The sequence below is a fragment of the Protopterus annectens genome, chromosome 13.part0 (genome assembly GCF_019279795.1).
Source record: "Protopterus annectens isolate FY-2018-M chromosome 13.part0, PAN1.0, whole genome shotgun sequence".
NCBI classification, from domain to species: Eukaryota; Metazoa; Chordata; order Ceratodontiformes; family Protopteridae; genus Protopterus; species Protopterus annectens.
In genome coordinates this window covers 542,430,577-542,457,087 of record NC_056747.1, presented here as the reverse complement: position 1 = coordinate 542,457,087, position 26,511 = coordinate 542,430,577, and the positions used below count along the sequence as shown (strand labels likewise).

The 26,511-nt window shown below is 41.8% G+C and overlaps 1 protein-coding gene across 2 annotated transcripts in view; it reads right to left on the bottom strand.

The window, feature by feature from the left end:
• Positions 1 to 2,309: 2,309 nt before the first annotated feature.
• The window catches only part of LIMK1 (LIM domain kinase 1), a 1,196,288-nt gene continuing 1,172,086 nt past the window's right edge, over positions 2,310 to 26,511 (bottom strand). For both annotated transcript variants that reach the window (XM_044054185.1, XM_044054186.1), the window contains one exon: positions 2,310 to 7,746. In XM_044054185.1, the coding sequence (XP_043910120.1) occupies positions 7,563 to 7,746 (184 nt within the window). In that variant the 3' untranslated portion in view covers positions 2,310 to 7,562. The remainder of the gene's footprint in view (positions 7,747 to 26,511) is intronic.

The following is a 26,511-nucleotide window of genomic DNA, read 5'->3' as shown; positions in this document are numbered from 1 at the left end:
CTCGTCCAGACTGCAACATGAGGAAGGTCCTAGGGTAGAATCTCATCCCCATTTCTGTAGGGGTACCCTTGAGGTGGAGGTAGTCGGGCTTGGGCTATGGTCAAAGAGGCAGCTCTTTGCAGAGATGTAAAGCATTCTTCGGCAAAAATTCTTATAATCAGAGGAAGCTGTCTTGCCCAGCAAATGCAAGAGAAATTGGCATTAACCTCATGTTCTTGATACAGCAGATGGTGTGGTGACTTGGAATAGGGATTTTAAGAATGGAGAGGATGGCCCAGGCACAAAGAAAAAAAACCCAGTAGAAATAGGAGGCTCAGATACCTGGTGTGGTAAACTCATGACTGAAGAAACAGTAGTACAATGAGGAAGTTGTGCACAAAGTCTGGGTGCCTGGAACTGGTTTCTAGCTGTGGTACCATTGTTAATTTCTATAAGGTATGAGTGGCTCCCAAAGTAGCCATTCTACTGTCCATAACCCAAGTGGTCTGCGCAGGGAGGGAATGAGTCAGACTGAAGTGATAGGAGCAGACAAGCCTTGGTCTCACCACAGCCTATACCAACTTGACTCAGTGGGACTGCAGAGGTCATTGTGGCATCACACACATGCCCTTTTCCTTCATTTATCTGCTTTTTCATTTTCATAGTTGTATAGGTATTGTTCTATGGGAATGGATACTGATGGACAGGACCAGTGCCTGCACATTTAGAATGGTAAACATTCTTATTCAAACAGCCATGCATCCTGAGCAACTTTCCTGTTTTTATTGTTTTGGATTAAAGGTTTTACAGTACTCACAATTTAACACATTATGAAACTCTCCCAAGAAAATAAATTATAAGGTGGGTGCTATCTCTTGCAGTCACATTTGTTGGTGACTTTCTCTGTGGACATTATGTCACCTGAAAAATAAACCCAAACATTCAGTTAAATAACATTTACAGTAAAATAACAAGAAAATACAAATCTAGGAGTACTTATCTTTTACAACTGCCATGCCTGGGACCATTTAATAAGTTCTCATGAGTGACCATACTCTTCAGGGCAAAAAATAAACAGTAGACAGAATGGATTATTCTCTTTGTTACAGCTGAGTTCATGTTAATGCCCTCAAAATGAGATTTAAGTTACACACTGGTGCTAGGGTCTACCTGGGGAGGGTTGTCACATGATGAAGAATGAACTTCTAGAACTGCTTGACTAGTGGTCTAAAAGCCAGATAACATAAAGGCAGGCAAGCAAACATGACTGCAATGTGCTAGGCTAGCAGAGAATAGCTTGGGGAAGATACTGGGGGATCATAGGGACATCCATATGTTTGGCATGTAGGTTCCTCCTCTAGCACAGAGGTAAAATTGTTTCCATTTGGCTAAGTATAAATTCATAAGTTCAAAGATTGCAACTAGGCTAACTACTGTTGTGGGCCATTTTAAGCTTACCCAATTACCCCGTGTGAGAATTAAACCCAGCACTTTGTATCTGTAAGGTAAACACCTTAACCATTATGACAACTCCCAATGCTGATTTCTTATTACTTGGCCTCCTAGCTTCATTCATAATATTTTGCATGCCTTTGAAAGGAAGGTGCCCAAAGGAAGGCAAGGTCCTATCCTTCAGGCTGCTAGACTCTGCATGTTAGGTTGGGGTAAACAGACCTCACTGTACTGTGTTAAAAGGATTGGCAAGCTGTTGCAACTGGAAAGATTTCTCCTTTGCCAGCTGGAGAAGGTGGAAGAATCAGTATTGCACTGGTCAGAAGGGAGTATTCAGTTTTATTTCAGGCTTTATCTCCATTATAATCTGAAACGATGGTAAGGGTGTGGAGCCCCCTTGTTTACTGATGTGCATTACTACAGTGTTGTCAGTGATTACATTTAATGTCCCTGGAACTCATCCTGTATTCAAAGTTCTGACAACATACAGCACTGCTAGCATTTCTCTCAGGTTTATGTCCAGCTTGCTGATTGTATTCACCAGGCTTTGCCTGCAGTTGGTCATGTGTGATCAATGCATTAAAGAAATGTACATTAAAATAAAATGTATGATTTATAGTGTAGTGCCTTTTTAAGGTTGAATACTGAATTCTGATGGAAAAAATATCTCAGTTTTTCTTATTCTACTAGTAAAAGTATAGTTACTGTTTAAAGGTAGGCTCTCCTAGTTCTGGTATATTTATACAGAATATACTTCAAGCTGTCAAAATAAATAAACTACAAATTATCAATCCATATAATTTGAGTTTTTAGGTTTCCTGTATTGTCACCCAGAATTTTAAAGATCTGTAGAGGATAAAAAAAAATTGAAAGACAGATGTTTTAAAGGAGTCAATTTTATTTATGTTCTTTGTTACACAACATTTGCAAATAAGTTTTTCCTCTACATTGTTTTTTTTTTTCAGATCAGAGTTTGTGATAACTATTTCCATTGTCAAAGTGCATTGCGGCTCACAGTTTTTCTATTCACTTTCTATACAAAATAAAAAAAACACAAAACAAAAAACATACAAATGAAAACACACATTGAACATGAAATCTTCAGTGGTACATTAGCTCTACAGCTTTGATTATATAAAAAAATATTTTGTTGTGAGAAATGGTTTGTCAAGCTTTTGCAGTTAGAATGGACAAAACATATGAACAAACAAACAGTAAAGGCACCACTTTGGTCCAAATTTTAAGCTCCCTGAGTTTAAAGCAGAGGAGCATTTCATTCCTGCAGGGACTTCCTTCATCATTCCACAAAGAAAGTAAATGCATAACCACTCTTGTAACATGGCTCATTTACATAAACAATACACTAATGGACTGTAATGGGGCTAGCCATCTTGTTTTCTATGCCTGCCTGTTTAGTACAATATTATAAAGTTCTGCAGATCTGCAACCAACCCTGAATTCTCCTGCTCAACTTAGCCAACTATTCACGTTGTCAAGACTGAAGAAAGCATTTAAGTTATGCATAAAAATCACTGGTCACAAGGTCAGTGAACATGCAGGCTAACCGAAAAGGACTAAAACCATGGCATCAAAATTTCTAATGAGGGATTTTATCCTGACAAGACACACTCATGATAGGTATCAACCTTGTATTTTAGCTGTGATGGTCAGTCCATGTAAAACAAACATTTCTGTTACAGTGACCAAAGACAGATGAACTTATATTCAAATCAAAATACTCCCTGCAGAAAGTACAGATGGTCACTTTGTATAAACGCAATACGTGGAAACGTAGCATTATTCATCCCATTCCGGTGTGATGGCCTAGTGCCCCTTAAGATTAATTTTCTTATGCTCACCAAGAGCTCCTGGAGGCACCATCTCTGCCAAAATCTCCAAACTGGAGTAAACAGGTACCACAGAATAACTGACTAATACATCCACTAAAACAACACTTTTGCATCTTCGCTTCCTTAGTGCAAATTAAATTAAAAAAAAAAAAAAAAAAGTTCTAAAAATGGTTTCAAAGAGCAGCAATTTAAGTCTTTACTGCTCTGCACAAAGGTGATCCAGTTGGCACAGAAATATTCAAAACAACATCCTAGAGAGATCATCACCTCTGTACTGGGCAACTTAAATGACAGTCTGGAAGATATTCCTTATGCCATGTCATACAAGAAACCAGTGCATTACAGTTGTAATGTAACTACTGTATCAACCTTTATATTTAAAAGAAAAAGTTATTTTGTACACAGCAGCACTTAAGTATGTCCACATGGATGGAGTGGAGTGGACATTTATACTTGTGATGTGTCCTACATAGTTTTCTTGGTTTTAAGTAATATATGCTTGTCTCCAGCAAAACATAATACAGTTTATTCTGTACACAAAATTCAGTCTTCTGGGACTACTGTGTACTTCTGAAAAATTGAATCCTGTACTGCCAGATGTAATGAGCCCATTAATAATGTAGCGCTGAAAAACAGTACAATGACATTCCTTATATATATATATACATACATATATATATATATATATATACACACACACAGACATGTATATATAATATAGTCAACTGTAGGTCTGTGCTTTGTCACTCAAGGTTTTCCCATAGTTTTGAAAGCAAACAGCAAGCATAATAATGTACATTGCATGAAGGGAATAATTTAACCTTCAGATACCATCAGTACATATAGAAACTGAAATATTTGAATTGAACCAATCCTCATTTTGAAGCTGTATTTTTAGTATAATCCATAATTACTTATGTCTACTAAAACGTGCACGTTGCTCATGAAGTGTCTCTGACCTGCAGTTCCTTGTTTTGTTGCTGGACGTACACTACAGGTCTGAACCACACACACTCTTCTTAGCAATGTACACACAGTGCTCTCTAAAGAGACATTCCACATCACCCGGATGCCTAAGTGCCTTTGAAGAAAGGTGTCTGGTAATCAGCAAAATCGATGCGGGACTCATACAAATTTACATTCTTATGAACTTTGCTGTGAAAGTATTTCTAAATGCCAAATCTCAGTAACACTATCAGAGCTGAGGCAGGTAAGCTAAGTGGCAGTTAGTAGTGTAACGATGCAAATAAAAAGCACAGATCAAATGGTTTTCATTACAAAATCCAAAAGTGATCTATGTTGCTACTCCCTGAATTTTTGTTAAGAGTTATTAATGCCACTTGTGTGTTTGTGGCTACCCTGAAATTAGTTATCCCTGATTTCAGTGTTAGCAGGTGAAATTAATTGGTTAATTAATAGCAACAGTGGTAATTTGAGCTACAGCCATAAATATGGTGGGGAGGGCGAGGCTACCCTGAAAGCAAGCTGTGAGGGGGCACAATCGACTGGTGGCAATGATGGAGTGCAGTATGAACATGGATTTGCAAAGCTGCAAGGGTCTCTGTGTCATTTATGAATGTTGATACTGCATTTGCAGTCCTGTGTGAAGTGCTGATGTGGTCATTATGTGGTGATTACGTGTTGCATTTACACAAGCAGTTTGCTCTAGTTTCAAATTGCAGAAGAGCATTTTTTTTATTTTTTATCATCAACTTTGCAAAGATTTTTGGGGGCTCCTCAACCTTAAATTGAGGGTTCACCAATTTCAGGAACTGCCCAGGGTGCCAGATTGTCCTAGTTACATTTCTGATTTGAGCAATGAGAATGCTATATAACATTACCAATGTTCAATACTGGGCATTTCCTATTAAACTTTTCACTTTTTTTTTAATCTGTTAACTGGATAAATGAACCAGTTCTTCATGAGTTCTTGTTGGTCATAACATGGGGCAAAAGGACAAGCGATACCTTATAGTAGTTAAGCTATACATTTGTGGGATGTGAGTGGCTACCCCACAGTACCTAAAGAAACTCATGTTGACACTAGGAAACCATCTAAATTCCAGAGACAGTAACCAGAAGGTGACCGAACTATGACCTTGAAATTGTTAGGCACAAACCTTAATTGTTTGATTGCATCAGCTATTTAACACCAAATTAAATGCGTACGATTTCAGACCATTGATGCAGTGTGTGAACTGAAATTCTTCATAATGAAGAAATGGTAATTGATCTGTGCATGTTTCCCATAGCTACCAAATATATCAACAGAAACATTTTTAGTATGGAACTGCTCTGCAAACTAAACATGTAGTGCAGAGTTCCCCTGAAGCTAAAAAGTGCTCACTATTGCAAAATGTCCTGATACACCATTTTTCTTTTCTCAAAACGTTTTAACACAAAAGAACACAGACTTTTGAGCAGGTGTACACGTTATGCTGAAGAATACAGTAAAGCTGAGAAAGAGAGAGGCGAGACTAATGCACCTACAGGCACACACTGACCACTGGAATACGTTCTGAAAAATATGCCTCCTTTGCACACTTGCTGGCTCTTGTCTTGCGATAGGATGGAATACAGCAGTTGTCATGGAAGCAGCCAACAAGAGAGAGAAGAAATGCAGTAGCTACAAAAGGAAGCCATGGAAGAACCACCAGTAGTTAAATGATTGAGCTGGGGAAGATGAGATTTTCTGACAGATGAACGATTGATGGCTAACCATTAAAACTTGGCAGCACATGTCTAGCGCATGCACAGTTATTAGTAAATCAACATGGTAACTAGGGACATTTGCAGTGACAGATCTCCTAGAATCACAAGGGGACAGAATTTCATTTTTTTCTTTTTTTGTGGTATGTTTTAATTTACACCTCTACCAATGCCATCAGAAGTTTTGGATTTTTCTATATACTAAACACTACTGATTCAATCTTGGAGATTTACTAGAATGTCAAAAAAAAATGGCAGTTACTTCACCTTGACTCTTTGAAAGGCAACAGACTAGAAGTTTGCATATGTGACAACATGGCATGTACATGTCCACAGCAGTGCTTTGCATACTGTGAAGCTTGTAAGATTGGTTGCATACTAAATTTAAGAATTTTGTTTTCTCTAACAAACTCATCAGAAAACTATCTAGCAGGAAATAAAAGCAAATACCTTGGGTAAAGGAGGTTAGCAATAAAAAATCTGACCTGTGGTTTTATTGTTACATTTTAACAATGCCCTCCCCTTTACCTGTTTGATATCCTTTCAGCCCTACATCTGAAGCTATTTGCACTTGAATCAGGGAGGTGGTTTTCCTTTTAAAAGTGCTTCATCCAGCTGTTTACTGACAAGTCTTGAAGATGGTACTCACAACCATCACCCTTGTGTAAGTGAACCCACAGCAGACACAGTTACCTGGCCACACAACAACAAAGATCACCTGAGAAAATAGATTAGAACCTGGTATGAGCCACAAGAAAATGAGGACATCAAGCAACAAGCCAAATGCAAATACTATACATATTCATTTAGGGAAAGAAGGACATTACATAGCCAAATGTGAAATGCGAGGTATATAGCATTAGCAAATGAAATCAAGGCCTGGTTGCAACTATCTTAAGGCAAAAAAAAAAAAGAAGAAGAAGAAAAAAAATCATCCTCTTATAAATATTTCCTGTCTTCCAGAACTCATAGTACATCCACAAAGGATTTCCATTTGTTTCCTTAACACAAATTAATCACCAGTTGGACACTAGTGTGATGCAAGTGGTACTTTTGGCAGTCAAAACAGATTGATGCAAAAGTAACTTAATTGTAAACATGGTATGTTGGGACTAATTATGAAAAAGTTTTACACTAACTTGGCAGAGCCGCTCACTAACATCAGTCACTATGTACTGGGAGATCAGCACATGAAGAAACAAAATGTGAAAATTTAGTGCTCCTCATGGCAATGTTCCAGATAAGTGCCTCATTAATTACTGGCGCAGTCCAGCTTTAAAGCCTTCTTCAGTCAGATGAAATGGATAAAGGAATGAACAAAAACTGAGCTCTGCTGGATGAGAAAAATGATGAATAACCTCTGCAGTGAAGTAAAACAAAGCCTTCACAAAGTCCTACTAGCAAAATATTTGCAGCAGAAGGTCATGGGGCTTCTTTGCAAACTGTTCCCCTTTCTGGAGAACCAATTACCATAAACCCATGACTAGGGCTGTGGCAGGCATGTTTTTACTTCTAGGATATTCTGGAACTTGTGAGATGGTAGCAAAGCAGAAAACCAGTTTGCCACATTAATCAGTGGGCTGGTGTTTCTTCGCAGTATGGCTCCTCTTTCTGGACATCTAGACCACCTTCTCTTCGTGGATAATTCTGCCAAAAGGTCCGGCTCAACTGTTCCAACTCCGATGGCAGGGGAATTCGGATTTCAAGATGCCTTATAAGGTTCTCTAGCCAGTACTGGAGCTGAACAAAGGAAGGCCTGTAGGAAGAAAACAGGACAGTTCATTAAGAAATTCACTATGGTTTTCACTGGTCAATAACACTCTAGTCCATGGACTATACAGATGCAAAAACACACAGTCAGCTAATGATCTACTCCCAAAATTGCCTATGTGTGTTATGGGATGGGGAGTCACCAACAAACACATCCTTTTAACAGAAACAAGATACATTAAAGACTAGTGAAGAGCTTACAAGCAATAAATGATGTATAAGCACCCATTACTATAATAAAAACAGACTACTTATCACCAGAGGTACATTTGTTCATTTAGAAACTTATTGACTAAGTGGTCACACTCTGTTCATCATTTGTGTTCCTTTTTCAGGGAATATTTAGAAAGATACAGAGGGAAGGTGAGGCAAACATTTTACAAACTTTCAAGATGAGTATTACTAGCAGTAATATTACCATAGACTCATACTTAAGAAGGTATGTTCACAGGCTAAAGAGAATCAGACAATTAAGAGGGTACAAAATGAACAGTACACCTTGATAAGGAGTAGCAAAAAACACAGTTGTGTACACTTACCATAAATGTAGATGTTTGAGTGTATTCACTGTTGCAGTCATTACATTTGGGTAATCTGCTGGCAGGTTGCCCTCAGTCTGCCTGAATTCCAAAGTCTTGGGTCCTGCGTCGGTTGCTGTCTCCTCTTCCATGACGTCAGGTCGTCAGGGGTATAAAATATGCAGCCGATGCCATTTTTTTTAGTTTTTCTTGCCCCAGATGTCAGGTGCCCCCAAAAAGGTAGCAAAAAAAAAAATATACATGCATCAATATAAACTTTACCTTCATCTACAAGCAAATACACCACATAGGTTGTAGAAGATAGAGAAGGAAAGATAAACTCCAGAATGAAAGGGGGATGACAGGAAGGTAACCTGGACTGCAACAGTGAATACACTCGAACATCTACATTTATGGTAAGTGTACACAACTGTACTATGTTCTTCATGTTTCACGGTTGCAGTCATTACATTTGGGTAGAATCCCAAAGCTATGGTTGGGTGGCTGGAGCTAAACAGCATTAGGTGCAGCTGTAAGGCCCTGCAGAACTGCAGTGACAAAGCCTGCCCTGGACTTGGAGTAGAGAGGCAAATGATAATGCTTTGTAAAGGTGTGAACAGAACTCCAAGTAGCAGCCTCTAGAATGTCTTTGGTTGGTACTCCTCTGAGAAAGGCTGCTGAAGTAGCTGCAGCTCTGGTGGAATGAGACCTAATTCCCTTGGGCACAGGTTTACCATGGTGTAAGTAGCAGAAACGGATGCAGTGGCTTATCAACTTTGAAACTGTCTGCTTTAAAATAGCCTTTCCTTCTGATCCTGCAGTATATGTCACAAGTAATTGCTCAGTTTTTCTTAGAGCTGTCTGTGTATGTCCAAGGAATGCAGAATTCTCTCACCTTTGTTCTGTGGATTTGGATAAAAAGGTTGGCAGATGAATTGTTTGGTTAAGAGCCACACTGGAAACCACCTTAGGCATAAATGTAGGGGTTGTCCTCAGAGACACCCTGTCTGGGTAAAATATGATAAAAGGCTCTACAACCATGAGGGCCTGTAACTCTGAAACTCTTCTTGCTGAAGTAATTGCCAGTAGCAGAGCTGTTTTCCATGATAAGAACTTTATATCAGCGGTAGCAGCTGGTTCAGATGGAGGCAGGGTGAGCTTTTCCAACACATAATTGAGGTCCCATGCAGGTAATGATGATCTTCTAGGAGGTCTTAAATTTTTGGCTCCTCTAAGATACTGCTTTAGTAAAGGATCAGAAAAGATTGGTGGCTCTGTATTGTAATGAGCCGAAATGGCAGAGGCATGGATTTTAATTGATGAGAAAGATAGGCCTTTGTCAAGCATCTCAGTCAAGTATTGTAATATCTGAGGAATATTTGGTTCTGCTGTATCAGTTCCTTGTGCTTGATTCCAAGCACAGAATCTCTTCCATTTATCAGCATAAGATTTTCTAGTACTAGGCCTTCCGGCTTCCAAAATGACATCCATCACAGCTTTACTGAGAGGTGTTGTTTGTATAACTACGTGATCAGCCATGCTGCCAGGTTCAGTGTCTGGAGTTTATTGTGCAGGATCTGATTGTTTTGCTGGGACAGTAGTTGAGGTCTTTGAGTAAGGTCCAAGCTGGGTATTGAGACAAGTTCCTTAGGATTGGGTACCAGTATTGGCGGGGCCAGTCTGGCCTTGGGAAGAAGAGGCAAAGGAGGAAAGGCGTAAACTGAAGCTCAGGGCGTCCACTTTCCATGCTTGTCTGTGATAAGTCCTTGTGCAGAATCTTTTCAATTGATAATTTTGAGGAGAGGCAAATAGATCTATGTCTGGGCTCCCCCATTTCTTTGTTATCATGCTGAAGACTTGTGGATTTAGTTTCCACTCATGAGGATCCATAAGGTTTCTGCTTAAATTGTCTGCCAGAGTATTTTGCTTTCCTGGCAGGACCTGAGCTTGAAGATGTATTTGGTAAGTCAAAGCTGTGTCCCACAGTGCCATGGCTAGTCTGCAAAGGGGGTATGAGTGTGTGCCCCCTTGCTTGTTTATATACCACATGACCGTGGTGTTGTCCGTCTTTATCAGTAGTTGTCCTGGATGAAGTAAGTTCTTGAAGGCTGTTAGGGCATTTTGAACAGCTAGCATCTCTTTCTGGTTGATATGTAGATGCATTTGGTTTGGGGTCCATATGCCCTGAATGCATCTTCCTATCACCTGGGCCCCCCAGGCATAATCTGATGCATCTGTTGTTAAAGTTTGGCTGGCAGGGGGTAAAGTGAAGGCCCGTCCCATGTTTTGGTGACATGCCTTTGCCCACCATAGAAACTCCTGTTGTAGGCAGGGAATGAGAGGAATCATTGTTTCCAGACTGTGAGAATGTTGACTCCATAAACTTTTTAGGTACCATTGAAGTTTCCTCATATGCAGTCTTGCATATGGAATCAGTAGGATGCAAGATGCCATGAAGCCCAAAGCCTGCAGAATTTGTCTTGGAGATAACTGGGTTTTTGTTGCCATCAGTCTGAAGTAAGTAGTCAGTTGACTTTGCTTGTCTGGCGTGAGGTAAGCCATCTGGGAAGTTGTATTCAAGCTTGCACCCAGGAATGTTATCTTTTGAGGGTACCAGTTGTGATTTATTTTTGTTTATTGTGTACCCTAGGCATGTTAGAAGCCTTTTCACAAACGGCACGTGTTGAAGAAGAATGTCCTTGTTCTTTGCTTGAATAAGACAGTCGTCCAAGTAAGGATATATTTGTATACTTCTTTGCAAAATGCAATTATTGGTGCCAGGCACTTTGTAAAGACCCTGGGTGCAGCAGATAAGCCAAAGGGCAGTGCAGAGAATTGTTAATGCATTAAGCCAGCCTTGAATCTGATGTATCTTCTGCACAATTGTCTTATTGGGACATGCAGGTATGACTCTTTTAGGTCTAATGTCACCAGTCAAGTATTCTTGCCCAGCATGGGCAGAAGCTGCTACAAAGTCAGCATTTTGAATTTTGTAATGTCCAGGTATGCGTTCAAAATCGTTAAATCCAGTATTGGCCGCCAGGCCTTGTCCTTTCTGGGTACCAAGAACAGTCTTGAGTAAAACCCTTGTCCTTTTTCCTGTTCTGGTACTGGCTGAATGGCCCCCATATCCATGAGGGCTGTAACCTGTTTTTGTGCCTCTGCCTATTGATTTTTTTGGCAGATCTGGCCAACCGTTTGCCATTGGCAGAGTGTGGAAATGGAATCTGTATCCCTGTGATACTATGTTTATTACCCACTTGTTCTGGGTTATTAACTGCCAATTTTGAGCACAAAGTGCTAATTTTCCCCCTATGGGTGCTGCCAAAAGATAAGGACTTGGTGTTGGCAGAGGGAAGTCATTGGGACTGTTTTCTGTAGGTTTGCACTTTATCTCCTCCAGATTTGGAGGTAGAATCACCCCATTGCTTTGACCTGCATGAATCTTGAGCCTGGTATTTGGAACCCTTAGGGCGTCTGGATTTGCCCCTTTGAGCTCTGTCTGACACAAGAAAGGACCAATTTTTTGTAGGCCAGTGTCTACTGAATCTTGGTGGCTGCACTTATAAGAAGTCTTTTACAGTTTGCATAGACTTTGCTTTGTCTTCCATTTTCTTTAAAACCACTTCTGCCTTAAACCCAGAGTATCATGCTGTAAAGGTGCATCTAGCAATTTAGCTTTAACATAATCAGGCAGATTTTGTTCCTTTAGCCAGGCATGCCTCCTAAGCACAGATCCAGTAACTGTGGCTCTGCAGGAGGCCTCTAAGGAGTCAAAACCACATTGCAAAGTATGCTTTCCAACCTGTTCAGCTGCATTTAATAATTTCTGCAATTCTTTATTTTCTGCACATTCAGAAATCAACATCATTTTCTGTTTCAGCAATCCCATAACATGTTGTTGATACTTAAGCATATGCAATTGACAGTTTAAGGCCCTGATTGCCAAGGTTGCAGATGTATAAACCTTTTTTCCCCATCTGTCCAGTGCCCTTGAATCTGTCAGAGGGGGTAGGATTTTTTGCTGTTGAGGCCTTAACTCCCTTTGGACCCTGTGAAACAGTTTCAGGATCAGCAGCAGGGTTTTTAAATAAAAATTTATGTGAGTCAGGGACCCTGTAATATCTGTCAGGCTTACTGGGAGCCGGAGGTAAGGAGTCAGGGGTCAAGCTTGACTCAGAAAAATACATCATCCACAATGTATAAAACGGGGAAAGGCTAAAGGCCTGTGCTGAGGGAGAAGAAGGAAATCCCTTAGCCTCTTTTTAGATTCTGAGAAATCTTGACTCTCCCAGTGAAAATGCTCAAAGTATGCAAGGTTTCTCCAAATGAATAATCCTCAGGAGGTGATGCAGATGGTATAGACTCCACTGCATCACAATCCTCATAGGGAGGTATAGATAATTCCTGATCAGAAGAGGAATCAGAAGAAATAGAAACCTGATCTGAAGATTCATAATCAGTGTCTTGCCTAAGCCTCTTATCTGGAGGGGGATGGGAACCCCTGATCAAGGTAATAAGGTCTTCAGCCATTTTGATCATTTGTTTTTTAGGCATAGAGGCTCATGCGTTGTTTTTTTAGTCTTAGAAGTTGTTTTTGTCTTTGGTGTTGTAGCTGTCGTCAGTTTGATATACAAATGTTGAGGCCTGAAAACCCCTTCAGAAGCCAGTGCCTGCTCAGTGGCTCTGGACCCATCTAAGGGAGATACATCCGTGGGTCCAATACTTTGAGTATCTCGCAGCATGCCGGACTTCACATGGGTGTCGGTAGAGGCCTGCGACTCTAAAGTAGCTGGTATCGGGCTGCGAAAGTGCCTCACTAAGTACCGGCGACTGGCTTAGGAGAAGCTTCATCATCGGTTTTGGACCTCGACTGCCTCTCTCTGTCCTTTTCCTTGCATTTCTTATGTACTCTGGTAGTCGTATTGCTATCCGACGACATTTCTGGGTAGTTAAATCTGTTTCCAAAATACTTTGAGGCAAAAATATACTGACGTTTAATAGTGCGTTGGTTAAATCTAGCAGAAAACCGACAGCCAGGCACATTGTGATCAGGGCCTAGGCAAGGAATACAGTATAAATGGAAATCCTTATGAGGTATTTGCTTCCCACAAGTAATACAATTATTAACTTTTTCTGACATCGGTATGGACCAAGAAAAAAAGTTTCCCCAACGGGGTACTTAGCTTTAGTGAAGACTTCGGTTCTGAAACTCAAACTCGAATATTTCAGGAGTTGGCTGACTGGCACTTGTGAAATGCTTCTGCTTCGGGCACCGCGCGGCAAGAAAGACTAAAGAAAATGGCGTCGGCTGCATGTTTTATACCCCTGATGACCTGACATCATGGAAGAGGAGACAGCAACTGACGCAGGACCCAAGACTTTGGAATTCAGGCCGACTGAGGGCAACCTGCCAGCAGATTACCCAAATGTAATGACTGCAACAGTGAATCACGAAGAACATCAAATAAATAAACCAGATAGTAACCAAGAAGCCAAGCACTATCAATCCGTCTTTTTCATCTTTATGTGCAGTTAAAGCTCTGAAAATAAGCCTTTGTTACATGTGACAGAGCAGCACACTTGCTGATTAGAAGACACAGTATTGTCAGATCCTTTTCTGAAATTCTGTGATGGACAAGGGTAATACATTATGAAATGAGGTACATTCCAGACAGGACTACTGAAAAAATAAAAGAGCATCTGCTTTTCTAAGATGTGGTTCATCCTGTTTAAGACCGCATTCTACAAATACACTGCTCAGAAAAGCTAGCTTCACGCAAACACGGCCACGTTTGCCACTATGAAAAAGAATATACTAGAATTCAGCACAGGTGGACATGGAACCAACACAGTAGTGAGTGTGCCAAGCCACAGGCACAGACTGTTGCTCAGACAGACCACCTTTTGCTGATCTGGATGCTTTTTTATAAGCAGAGGCAAGTGGGGGAGGTACAAAGTCCAGAGTCCACATAAACACTGGTGGAAACAAGAGATTCTGGGACCGGAGATTTTAAATGTAGAGCTATAAAGGCATAACCTATTTTTAAAGCTTTCCGACTAACAGATCTTACTGTATGAATATCCCTGGCTGAGACTGACACAGGTCTTATGAGATCAGTGCTCTACAAAGGTTAACAAATTCAAAATAAAATAAAAGTAAACAAATGTTAGGTATTAACTTCTAATGTCACATATGTTTCATGATGTAGTCTAACTCTTAAAAGCAGATGTAGAAAGTAGGGGGTCTATGTCAGAACAATGAATGACCAGATTATCAAAACTGAGAAGACAGTCTCTCTGAATGTCAAATTGTCTTCTCCTCTGGAAGATGGTATCACAAAATACAGTGTTTTTGCTCTTTCCAAATGTGGAATGATCTCAGAATTGGTATATATAATAGGCAGGGGGTACGGGGGGGCAAACACACTGTTTTTTGTGATGCCGGCTTCCAGAGGAGAAGGCAACACATGCATGAAAGCTGCTTGTGTGGCACCCATTTCAAACTAAATGTTTGAAATGAATGTTACATAATTTCTACGACATCCTTTGCGTGTGTGTGTGTGTGTGTGTGTGTGTGTGTGTGTGTGTGTGTTGGGGGGTAGGTTATGTAGGGGAAGATCCCTATACACCCTTATTAAAATCCACTCAGAGACAACTGCACTTTGAAGGAAGGTGAAGTTCTCCCCTCTATTTTAAAATGCCCATGCACAAAGTGGCTTTTGATAAGTTCTGCAAAATCATCACTTCACATAAGCCACAGGTTGCAACTCCCCAGTATCTATTATTTGTAGACATACTTGTTTAAAGTACCATGTGAGGTAATATATTAGCAGACAGAGATAATGCATCAGAAAACAGTTAATACTTGGGTAACAAGTATAGGTGAAAGAAAACAAATTCCAAGGACAATACAAGTGACACTGGCAGAAATATGATAAATGCAGCTTAATCCTGGGAAAACATCCTAGTGATTTGTATGGAGCTAGCCAGTATTAGAGGCTATCATTAATAAGCAGTCCCCCTATGGCTGTGAGCCAGTTAGAACATTTCTGCATGTTTCTATTAGCAAGACATTATGTCCTATTTTTGTGGCATACTGCAGTATAGTCCTCAAACTCCTGATTTATCAGACTTACAAACATAACCTAAAAGCAATTACACATATAGGTGGATAATATCAGGTTAAACATACATAAGAAACTGAAAGTTTCAGATGAACATGCACAAGTTGCATAGGTTCGTAAATGTGAGCTAAAACTGTGGTCACCTACAAAGGCCATCAGAGAACACATTCTTTAATGTTGCATTGTTCCTCCTCGCATCTACCCAGCTGTCTAACTTGCTTATGAATAAAGTCAGACTTGGATAAAACTGTAAACTTTAAAGTGAGTGTTATGTTAAAAAAAATGTAGGCATTATTTGACTTGGCAAAGTTTATCTCTTCTTGGTCTTGCACAAACAACAAACTTAAAATTAGCATGCTTCAGTATGCTTCTGTTAGTATAGATTTCCAAATATGTGACATAAAATGCTATATAAGTTACACTTTATTTATAGGGTTACTCTCACTAGGGCAGTGGCCTTTTTTTTCAAAGGATACCTGAGGTAGTAGTCATACTGACTGGGGAAATTAGTCCAGGCTAAAACAAATTCCCCTAGTCTTTTCAAAAAGTTTAATATTTTACAAAAAGAGCAGTGAAACAAGCAAAATCAGAGATGCTCCAGCTGTACTGCCTACAGCCGAAGTGTGTCAAGCTTTGCTGTGCATGAAATGGCTACTTCGGACAATATTAGTATGGCTAGTAGAAACTGCTACCTTTAAGCACATGTATGTTCTAGAGACAAGGCGTTTTAATCAGAACTGATAATGTTTCGGGACATTACTTTAATGTCTATATAAAATATCTCAGAATATTGTGGTATTTACAATTAATTTTAGATTACAGTGCTTACCATTTTCATATGACAGGGTTTACTATTTTATATAGCATGGTTACAGGAATAGTCAGTAAAATACCTTTGGAGAATGGCACTCTGCTGGTTCAAGCTGGTAGGGAACTATATTCTTACATGTTTTTATCAGAGATCATTTAAATTACTATATGCATTTGTGTATCACCGTGATTGTTCGTATGTATATATACACATACTGCTTTCAATATAGTAGACCAGTTTTTTGCTTCCATTCCTCCAGATGTCATTCTTAAACACTATGACCTTTGTACTATCTACCTGGCTTGCACACCTCTGGGTTTGGCTGTAAGGGAGGTTAGTCTAACACATTACTCCTACACTGCTGGCTGATGCTTTGGTGGTGTCTGGCAAACTGAGAACGAGTAAACAGCAAACTCATGCTTCCTTCTTAACCTTTCCTTACTACTGCTTAAGAGACATTACAATTCTGTTTCTTCTCATACATGACCTTTCATACACGACATTTTCAGATGATTGTGGATCCTGTCACTCTGCAGCCTGCTACAGACGCTGTCACTCTTGTGTCCCCTCCATGGCATCCTCAGCAGCTCCATTCTGTCCCTTCTCCTCTACTGTTGGCTCTCATGTATGCTGCTTTTCAATCTCTCAAGTCTGCACCTTTGGCTATGTTACTCTGTCTCTTCTCCTCTCTGTGCCTACCTTCCTAGGGCCTACTGTTCTATCTCCTTGTTGGGGCCTACTCCCAAAGTCCTTTCAGTGCGTCATCTTCTCTCTAGGGCATACTCACTAGGTCCCATCACACTGTTCCCTCCTCTCTACACCTTGCTTTCCAGATCCTTTCATTCTACCTCCTCCTATATGGATATCCATATTAAAAAGAAGAACTACAATGTACTACTATTGTTCTTGTTATTCTTTGTAAGGAGTGTAGAACATCAGCTACAAAGCCTTTGAATATGCTGATAATTTTTAAAGCTCTTCTTTTAACTCATGCATTTTTCAGACAGCCACATTCAAAATCCATGGTGCAAACCCAGTAGTCCAACACCAATAATGAATTCTGAAGATATTTAATTAAGGCTGTGCTCTGAGAAAAGTACAGTTGTGTACACTTACCATAAATGTAGATGTTCGAGTGTATTCACTATTGCATTCATAAAATTTGGTTATCCCTGACAGGGTAGCCCTTGGCCGGCCCGAATACCAGAGGCTTAGTATTTCTGCGTCGGTTGCTGTCACTTCAGGACTGATGTCAGTTAGTCAGTAGTATAAAGTAAGGCAGCCAACGCCATTACATCAGTTTTTCTTGCCTGTCAGGAGCCCCTAATTGGGAGCCAAGTTATGGTGGAAGAACCCCACCAGTAGAAAGTAAATACCAAAAAGTCCCTTGTAAGGAGAGAGAGAGAGAGAGAGAGAGAGAGAGGAGGGGGATGGAAAGAGGGAAAGCAGGACTGCAAGAGTGAATACACTAGAACATTTACATTAACGGTAAGTGTACACAACTGTACTATGTTCATCGTGTTTCACTGCTGCAGTCATCACATTTGGGTTGATTCTCAAAGCAGAGGAAAAGGGTGGAAGCAGTCAAGAAGACTAGGGGCTGGCTAGGATGCCCTGCAAGACTGCAGTGGCAAAACCTGCCCTGGATTTGGAGAAGATAGGCAGGTGGTAATGTTTGGTGAAAGTGTGAACAGATGTCCAGCTTGCAGCCTCCAGGATGTCCCTGGTTGGGGACTCCTCTGAGGAAATCTGCAGAGGGTGAGGCTGCTCTGGTGAAGTGAGTCCTGACCACCTTAGGGGGAGGCTTTCCATGTTGCTTATAACAAAAATGGATGCAGTGTACTATCCATTTAGAAACTGTTTGCTTGGAGATGGCTTTGCCCTCTGCTCCTGCAGCAACGTTGACCAGCAATTGTCCAGACTTTCTGAATGGTTTAGTCCTGTCTATATAGAATCTGAGCTGTCTGTGCACATCTAGAGAGTGCAGAATCCTTTCCCCCTTGTTCTGTGGGTTAGGGAAAAATGTGGGGAAATGAATGGATTGGTTGAGAGCCACACTGGACCCCACTTTGGGCATGAAGGATGGGTTAGTCCTGAGTAAAACCCTGTCAGCATGGAAGATGATGAAGGGCTCCACAGCCATGACGGCTTGTAGCTCAGAGACCCTTCTGGCTGAAGTGATGGCCAGAAGAAAAGCTGCGTCTTTCAGGAGAGAAATTTTAACTTTGCTGAAGATGCTGATACGAAGGAGAGGGGCAGGGTGAGCTTTTCCAACACCAAGCTAAGGTCCCAAGCTGGGGTAGGTGCTCTTCTGGGTGGCCTCAAGTTGCTAGCCCCTCTTAGGAATTGTTTGATCAGAGGGTGTGACAAGAGGGGCTGCTCCGTAGGGAAATGACCAGAGATAGCAGACACATGGATTTTAATAGAGGAAAAAGAAAGACCACTTTGTAGCAGGTCAGCTAGATAATCCAGGATGAGAGGGGAGGGATGGCTGTGCTGCATCGGCTCCCTTAGCCTAAATCCAGGTGCAGAACCTTTTCCATTTGTCAGCATAAGACGTTGTAGTGCTAGGATGTCTAGCCGCATGTATAACATCTAGTACCTGTTTACTGAGGTTGGCAGATTGATCAGTGGTTAGGAAATAAGCCAAGCTGCCAAATTGAGGGTCTGCAATTGGGAATGCATGAATTTTCCTTCCCTCCGGGTCAGAAGAGTTGGGGTCTGAGTGAGATGCCATGGTGGCAGTGGGGACAGGCTGCTCAGCAGTGGGTACCAGTGCTGGTGAGGCCAGTCTGGAGCAATATCCTTGGTTTTTCCTCACTTATTTTAAGCAGTGCCCTGGCAGTGATGATAGACTGACCCAGGGGAAGGACAGGGCATTCACCTTCCAAGCCATGTTGTCATGCTCCCTCATGCAGAACTTGCTGAGCTGATGGATGGTGTGGGAGGCAAAGAGGTCGACCTTCGGGGTGCTCCATTTCTGAGTTATTAGGGTGAAGGTTCTTTTGTCTAGATGCCACTCGTGTAGGTCTAGAAGATTTCTGATTAAGTGATCTGCCATAGAGTTTAGAGAACCTGGCAGGAATTGTACTAACAGGTGTAGTTTCATGGCAGAGGCTGCGTGTCAAACGGTCATGGCCAGCCTGCATAGAGGGCAGGAGTGAGTCCCTCCCTGCTTGTTGATATACCACATCACAGTGGTGTTTGTTCTAATCAGGAGAGCCCCTGGGGAGAGAAGGGGCCTGAAAGCTGTCAATGCATGCTGGACAGCTAACATCTCTTTTTGGTTGATGTGCAGATGGATTTGCTGTGGGCTCCATTGGCCCTGTATGCACCTGCCACCCAGGTGTGCACCCCAGGCACAGTCTGATGCATCTGTGGTGAGGGTCTGGGCAGCGGGGGATGGGTAGTCCCTTGTTGTGGAAGCATGCCGCTGCCCACCAAAGAAAATCTTTCCTGAGGCAAGGTACCATGGGTATAAGAGTTTCCAAGTCTTGAGAGTGTTGACACCAAAGGCTTTTTAAGTACCACTGGAGTTTCCTCATATGTAGTCTGGCGTATGGAATGAGTAGAATGCAAGATGCCATAAACCCCAGAGCTTGCAGGATTTTCCTTGCAGATAACTGGGGTCTGGTGGCTAGTTGCGAGAAGTAGGCTGTCAGGTAAGTTTGTTTTTCTGGTGTAAGGAATGCCATCTGGGATGCTGTGTCCAGGCTTGCTCCTAAGAATATAATCCTTTGGGTGGGTACTAGTTTGGATTTCTTCACGTTGATAGTGTATCTTAGGGAGGTCAGTAGGTCCTTTACAAAGGCCAGGTGCTTGAGCAGCTTTTCCTGACTGTCTGCCTGAATTAGGCAGTCGTCTAAGTAAGGGTAAATCTGGATATTCCTTTGCCTGCAAAAGGCAATGGCCGGAGCCAGACATTTTATGAAAACTCTGGGAGCAGCAGATAAGCCAAAGGGAAGTGCAGAGATCCTGCCCTGAAACATAGGTATTTCCTGCATGATTCCCTGATAAGAATGTGGAGGTAGACCTCTTTTAGTTCTAGGGTGGCTAGCCAAGCATCCTTGGAGAGCATGGGTAGCAGTTGCTGGAGGGTGAGCATTTTGAATTTTGGTATCACCAGGAAGGTGTTTAGGAGGGTCTATATCATATATTCGAAATCCCAAAATATTGAACACCATATGTTCGAACTTGGAATTTCGAATATTGATAACATCGAACGCTCAGAATAGTGAATTTTTTCCCAGGGAAAAATTCATTGTTCCGAGAAACATATACACAACACTAGCACACCAAAATAAATAAACCACACACAAACAGTTAACAAAACCCAACCCCACACTAAACCATACATACATTACTAACTATCCACTTACCATAACCCACACCCTATCCCTAAGGTCTGTAACTATCGCACACATACCCTATGAAACTATAGACAAACAAAGCCATTAATACACACACATACAGTCAACATAACCCAGCCATACATACATTACTAACTATCTACTTAGCTTAACCCGCACCCTAACCCTAAGGTCCGTAACTCTCACACCACAGTGGAGGAAATAGCGAAGCCATGGAACTGCCCACCGAAATCTTGCCCTAGGTACGATTTCGATGTCCTGGGGCTTCGCTATTTTCACCATTCGATGCTGTGGGTTCATTTTACGTTCGACGTTTTACTTCTTCGAAGTTTTGATATAGACCCATTTAGGATGGATAGATAGAGGATGGGGTGTCAGGTGCCCTCTTTTCTGGGTACCAGAAAAAGTCTGGAGTAGAAACCCTGGCCTTTCTGTTCTGCAGGAATGTGCTCTACTGCCCTCATAGAGAGCAGGGAAAGAACTTGCTTTTGGACCTCTGCCCACTGGTTTGGAGGTAGATCTGGGAACCCTTTTGGGGTTGGAAGAGTGTGGAAAGAAAATTTGTATCCCTGGGACACTATGTTGAGGACCCAGCGGTCGCTGGTAATGGTGACCCAGGTGCTTGCGTGAAAGGATAGTTTTCCTCCTAGGGGTAAGTGAAGGTGGGCAGAGGGAGGGGGTGGTGGTGGAGGAGAGTCATTGTGAGTTCTTACCATGAGGGGGTGGCTTAGAACTCCCTGTTTTTGAAGTGGAGGGATTCCACTGTTTTGATCTCTCCATTCCCTGTGGCTGCTGTCGGGGGGGGGGGGGTTCTGCTTCCATGGGGTCTGGGCTGAACTGACCTCATAGGAGCAGGAAAGGACCAGTGCTTGGAGGGGCAATGCCTACTGAACCTGGCTGGCTGGACCTGTAAGAAATCCTTAACTGTCTGCATAGACTTAGCTTTTTCTTCCATCTTTTTTAAGACCTCCTCTGCCTTAGTGCCAAATAAGTTGTCTTTGTGCAATGGTACATCCAACAATTTAGAATTAACATGGTCTGGCAAGGGCTGTTCCTTAAGCCATGCATGCCTTCTAAGGACAGAATAGGTGACTGCTGCCCTGCAAGAAGCTTCTAGGGCGTCAAAACCACAGTGTAAGGTGTGCTTAGTTACTTGACTTGCAGAATGCATTAACTCTTGTAACTCTTTAGATTCTTCACAGGCAGGAAAGGAAGACACTTTTTGTTTGAGGAGTTCCAGGGTATGTTGCTGAAATTTTAGCATATGGAACTGGCAATTTAGTGCTCTGATAGCAAAAGTAGCTGAGGTGTACACTTTTTTAACCCCATATGTCTAGTGCTCAGGAATACCTGTCTGAGGGGGTGGGATTCTTAGCAGAGGTTGCTTTAATCCCTTTAGGCCCTTGAGAAATTACCTCAGGGTCAGCAGTAGGATTTTTGAAAAAAAATTTGTGCGAGTCAGGGACTCTAATACCTGTCAGGTTTTCTGGGTGCAGGAGTAGGGTGTCAGGAGTTAAACTGGATTCCAGGAAAACATCATCCACAACATCCAGGACTGGGGGAATGGCCAGGGGTCTGTGCTTTGGAAGATCTAAGAATTCCATGAGTCTCTTTTTAGACTGAGGGTAGTCCTGACATTCCCATTAGAAATGCCTCCCGTAAGGTATGAATGGTTTCCCCAAAGGAAAAGTCCTCTGGTGGAGAGACTGAGGGAATGGAATCCTATGGATCAGAATCCTCATAAGCAGAAAGGGGTTGCATGTCTTCATATTCAGATGCATCAGAGTCATCTGCTCCTGTTCAGACAAAACTACTGGGGACAGATCTCTTTTTCTTTTGGAAGGGGTAGCTTGGCTTCCCTGATGAGCATGATAAGGTCTTCTGTCATTTTAAGTATTTGAGACTGGGGCAAGGAAGGAGGTGCCTGGGAGTGGGTTATCTGTTTCTTCGGTGTAGTTCGTACCCTGGGCCTTAGAAACTCGGTAGTTTTGGAAAGAACGGTAGACACGAACAAAGTCGTTGGTTTGTGTTGAGAATCTGTAGTTCGAAGTACTTCCTCGGAAGCCGTGCCTGCTCAGCGGCTCTGGACCCATCCAAGGGAGCAACAACCGCAGGGTCCTTAGTCGAAGAAGAGTTTTGCGGAATACCGGACTCTGAAAGGGTCTCGGTAGCGGCCTGCAAATCCACAGAAGCGTGCATCAGGGGCTGCAAAAGCGCCTCACTGAGGACTGGAGAACTGATGACTAGCTTAACAGAAGCGTTGTCGGTAGGTTTGGACCTGTGCAGTCTGTCTCTATCTTTATCCTTACATTTTTTCGGAAGATCTGCTGTCAGAAGGCTTACCAAAGCCATATCGGAATTCGAGGACTGTAAGCGAAAATATCTAGCTACAACAAGGGCCTGACAATGTATACTTCTGGCATTGAACAAAGCACAAAAGTGACAGCTGAGAACGTCGTGGCTGGGTCTAAGCAAGTGAACACAGTAAGAATGAAAGTCTCAGTGTGGGATTTGCTTTCCACACACGAGACAATTGTTAACTTTTTCTAACATTGGTCAGTGCAAGAAAAAAGGATCCCAATGGGGTACTTAGCTTTAGAAGACTTCAGCTTCAGTTCGGAAGATGAAACTCGGGTAGCGGCTGACTGGCACTCGTGTGAACTGCTTTGGGCTCCGCAGCAAGAAAGACGGATGTAATGGCATCAGCTGCCTTACTTTATACTATTGATGACCTGACATCAGTCCTGAAGCGACAGCAACCTATGCAGAAATACTAAGCCTACCATTCAGCCCAGCCGAGGGCTACCCTGCAGGGATAACCCAAATGTGATGGCTGCAACAGTGAAACACAAAGAACATCAAATGTTTAGTAATAATGAAAAACATTTGTGCAACATCAGCAAGTTGGAATTTTTAAGAGAAAACCCAGCAGGTATCAAATGTGTGCAATTAATTTGTATTTGTAGAACTAAGAAATCTCTTTGACCAAATATAGGTCTCTGGTTAGGGTTTATAAAGGACAGTGTGGTGTAGCAAATTCTCAGCCTCACAGACCCCAGACAGTCTTCAGCAATTGTGCAGCATGATTCAGTATGGGAACTACACCATTTGAGGTGTACAGTGCACCATGGTAGAAAGTACCTTCATGTAGCCAGATGACTACCCCTGCAATGTCTGCAACAGAACAAGCTGCTATGTAGGTGCAGTAACATAATGCATTTGACATAAACTGTGGCGGGGAAACAGGCAAGATAATGCTAACAAGAATGTCTAGGTGTTTGTATCTTACAAGCTTCATAATGTGCATGCATATCTGGACTGAAACTGCACAACTTCAAATCATGTACTGGTAAGTATGGAAATCTCAATACCCATGCCTGTGAACCACTTGAACAGCATCCTGAAATCACCGCCACCTCTACTATATTCCAAATGTATCAGGCTGCATAGTTCTACTGCTGGACAGACATTAACTTTGTCAGCATTCTGTATACTTGCCATTGTGTTACTTGACAAATGCACATACCTACAGGGATGCATAAGCCATGTATGAGTGGTTTGTGTCTCTTCCTATTCATATATAAAAATTAAAATGATGTTGTAAGAAACACCAGATTTACTACACTGAACAAGCTACCTTCATGTAATGGCTTCCAGTGTAACAGAATTCAACACCCACTTATTACAAAATAAGAAATATTATTCAATGTATCCTATTTGTAATATATACATTTAGATGGAGTAGGAAAAGCTCCCACACCTTATTGCATAACATTAACTATTTCCATCTCTGCCCCACCCACAAACACATCATTATACAGATCAACTACTCAGTCAACCAGTACCAACCCATTTTCTCTCTCTCTCTCTTTCTTTCCTTCCTCTAATACCTCCAAACACTTCTAAACCACTTTCTCTAATTTTCGCCAACCTGTGGGCAACCTCAGGAGTCCTAATATCATTTTACCATGCAATGTAAATTGTGCAATCTCTACACATTGCCATGTGAAGCATGCTTATATAAACTGCATTTTTTCTAACTAAAATGGGTGTGACTAATAAGATAATTATTCTGTTACATCTTTTGTTTACCTTATAGAAATACTTTTGCAATATTCCTTTTTTTACCTCAGGCTGATCCTGAAAATAGTCCACTGACATGTTTACAAATTAAATAAAATACATCTGGAGTGTCATCATACATACACATAGATGGCACATATAATTTTACGTGCATCTCAGGTACTGTAACACTGCTTTACAAGACATTTTTGTGCCATAGGTTCATAGGTTTTACAAAGCTTAAGGTCAAGGAGACACTCAGGAAGCTCAGCTATCTTGCACAGTACTGGTGGTAGACTAACTGTCCCCCCCCCGCCCCCATGTAGTAGATTTTCTGCACATATCTCAGCTACCTTATAATCCTTGGTCATCTTAATCATTTGGGTGGTGCTTCCTCTCCAGTTTTTTTGGTTACATTTTCTCGTTAACTATAACATCCTCAGTAATGCTCATGGAACATCAAACTCCTGACAGATTTCTATACAACTGCTACCAGTGCACTCCAAAATGTGTCTAGTTCATAGGTAGTTATTAGGCTATTGGCCCAAGGGCCTAAGTAAGCCTAGCCAACAAGGTTCCCTGGCTTATGCCACCCAAGAAAGTTAATTTCCTGTGCCCCTGTCGAGCAGAGCCACTGAAGTGATCCCTGGGTTGTATTTCCTATTTCCCATCCACTCATCAAGATTTTTCTTGAAGAGTGCTAATGAGGAACTTTGCTTGACATAGATGGGTAGCTTGTTCTAGAGTATAGGAAGTCTCTGGAACAGGAATCTATCCCTCCAGCATGTCCTGTTTATTGTGGTGACAAGATTTAGGTCCCTAGAGCGTGTTGCTTGGAGGGATTGGGATTTCTTTAGGTGTAGCATGTCCAACAGCTCTGGGTTTAACATAGCTTTATATGTTAGGCAGAGATCTCCTCGGATTAGGCGATATGCTACAGAGTAAAGCTGGAGTTTTTTGAGACTGTCAGTGTAGGGCATCTGTTTGAGGCCAGTAATCCTCTTTGTGAGGTACTTCTGTGACCTTTAAAGCTGCTGCAGATGTCTTGTGAGGTATAATCCAAAAGGGGAGTTGTACTTTCTAATGGGTCTAATGAGTGCTGAGTAGAGAGGAACAATGACCTCTTTTTTTCCTGGATGAGAGAACCCTTTTTTGATGAGGTGTGCCACATAGAAGGATTTCCTGACTACTTTGGCGATGTGATTATCAAAGTAGAGACTACTGTCCACCTGGGTCCCAAGGTCTCTTATCACACATTCGGCATTAAGTAGACTTCCTTTTATGTGGTAGTTCATGGGTACAGAGTTTTTACCAAAGAGGATGACAATGCACTTTTTGGCACTGAGCTTGAGGCCATGCCTCTGACACCAGGCATCTGTCTCAGTGAGGGCCCTCTGTAGGATGTCCACATCATTTGGGGACTCGACTATGGCTCCTAGTATGCAGTCATCTGCAAACTTCATTGGCCTGTACTTCAGAGAAGTAGATACCAAACAGGAGAGGTCCCAGGACTGAACCCTGTGGTACTCCACTTGTCACTTGTCTGAAGTCAGATTTGGAGTCTACAACTTTTACAGTGTGGGTTCTGTCAGTGAGCCAGTTGGCAACCCATATTGTGACATAGGGATTTACACCTAGTTTAGTGAGTTTAGCTATAATTCCAGAATGGGGGATGGTGTTGAAAGCCTTGGCGAGGTCAAGAATAGGCTGTGTGAACCACCTTACCTTCGTCTACGGCTTTGGTGACTGCCTCAAAGAAGTTGATCAGGTTCAGAAGGCATGATCTGCCTTTCACAAACCTGAACTGAGTGGGGCCCAGAGTTTGGAGGTTACAAATGTCTTTGTTTATGAGTTCCATGATGA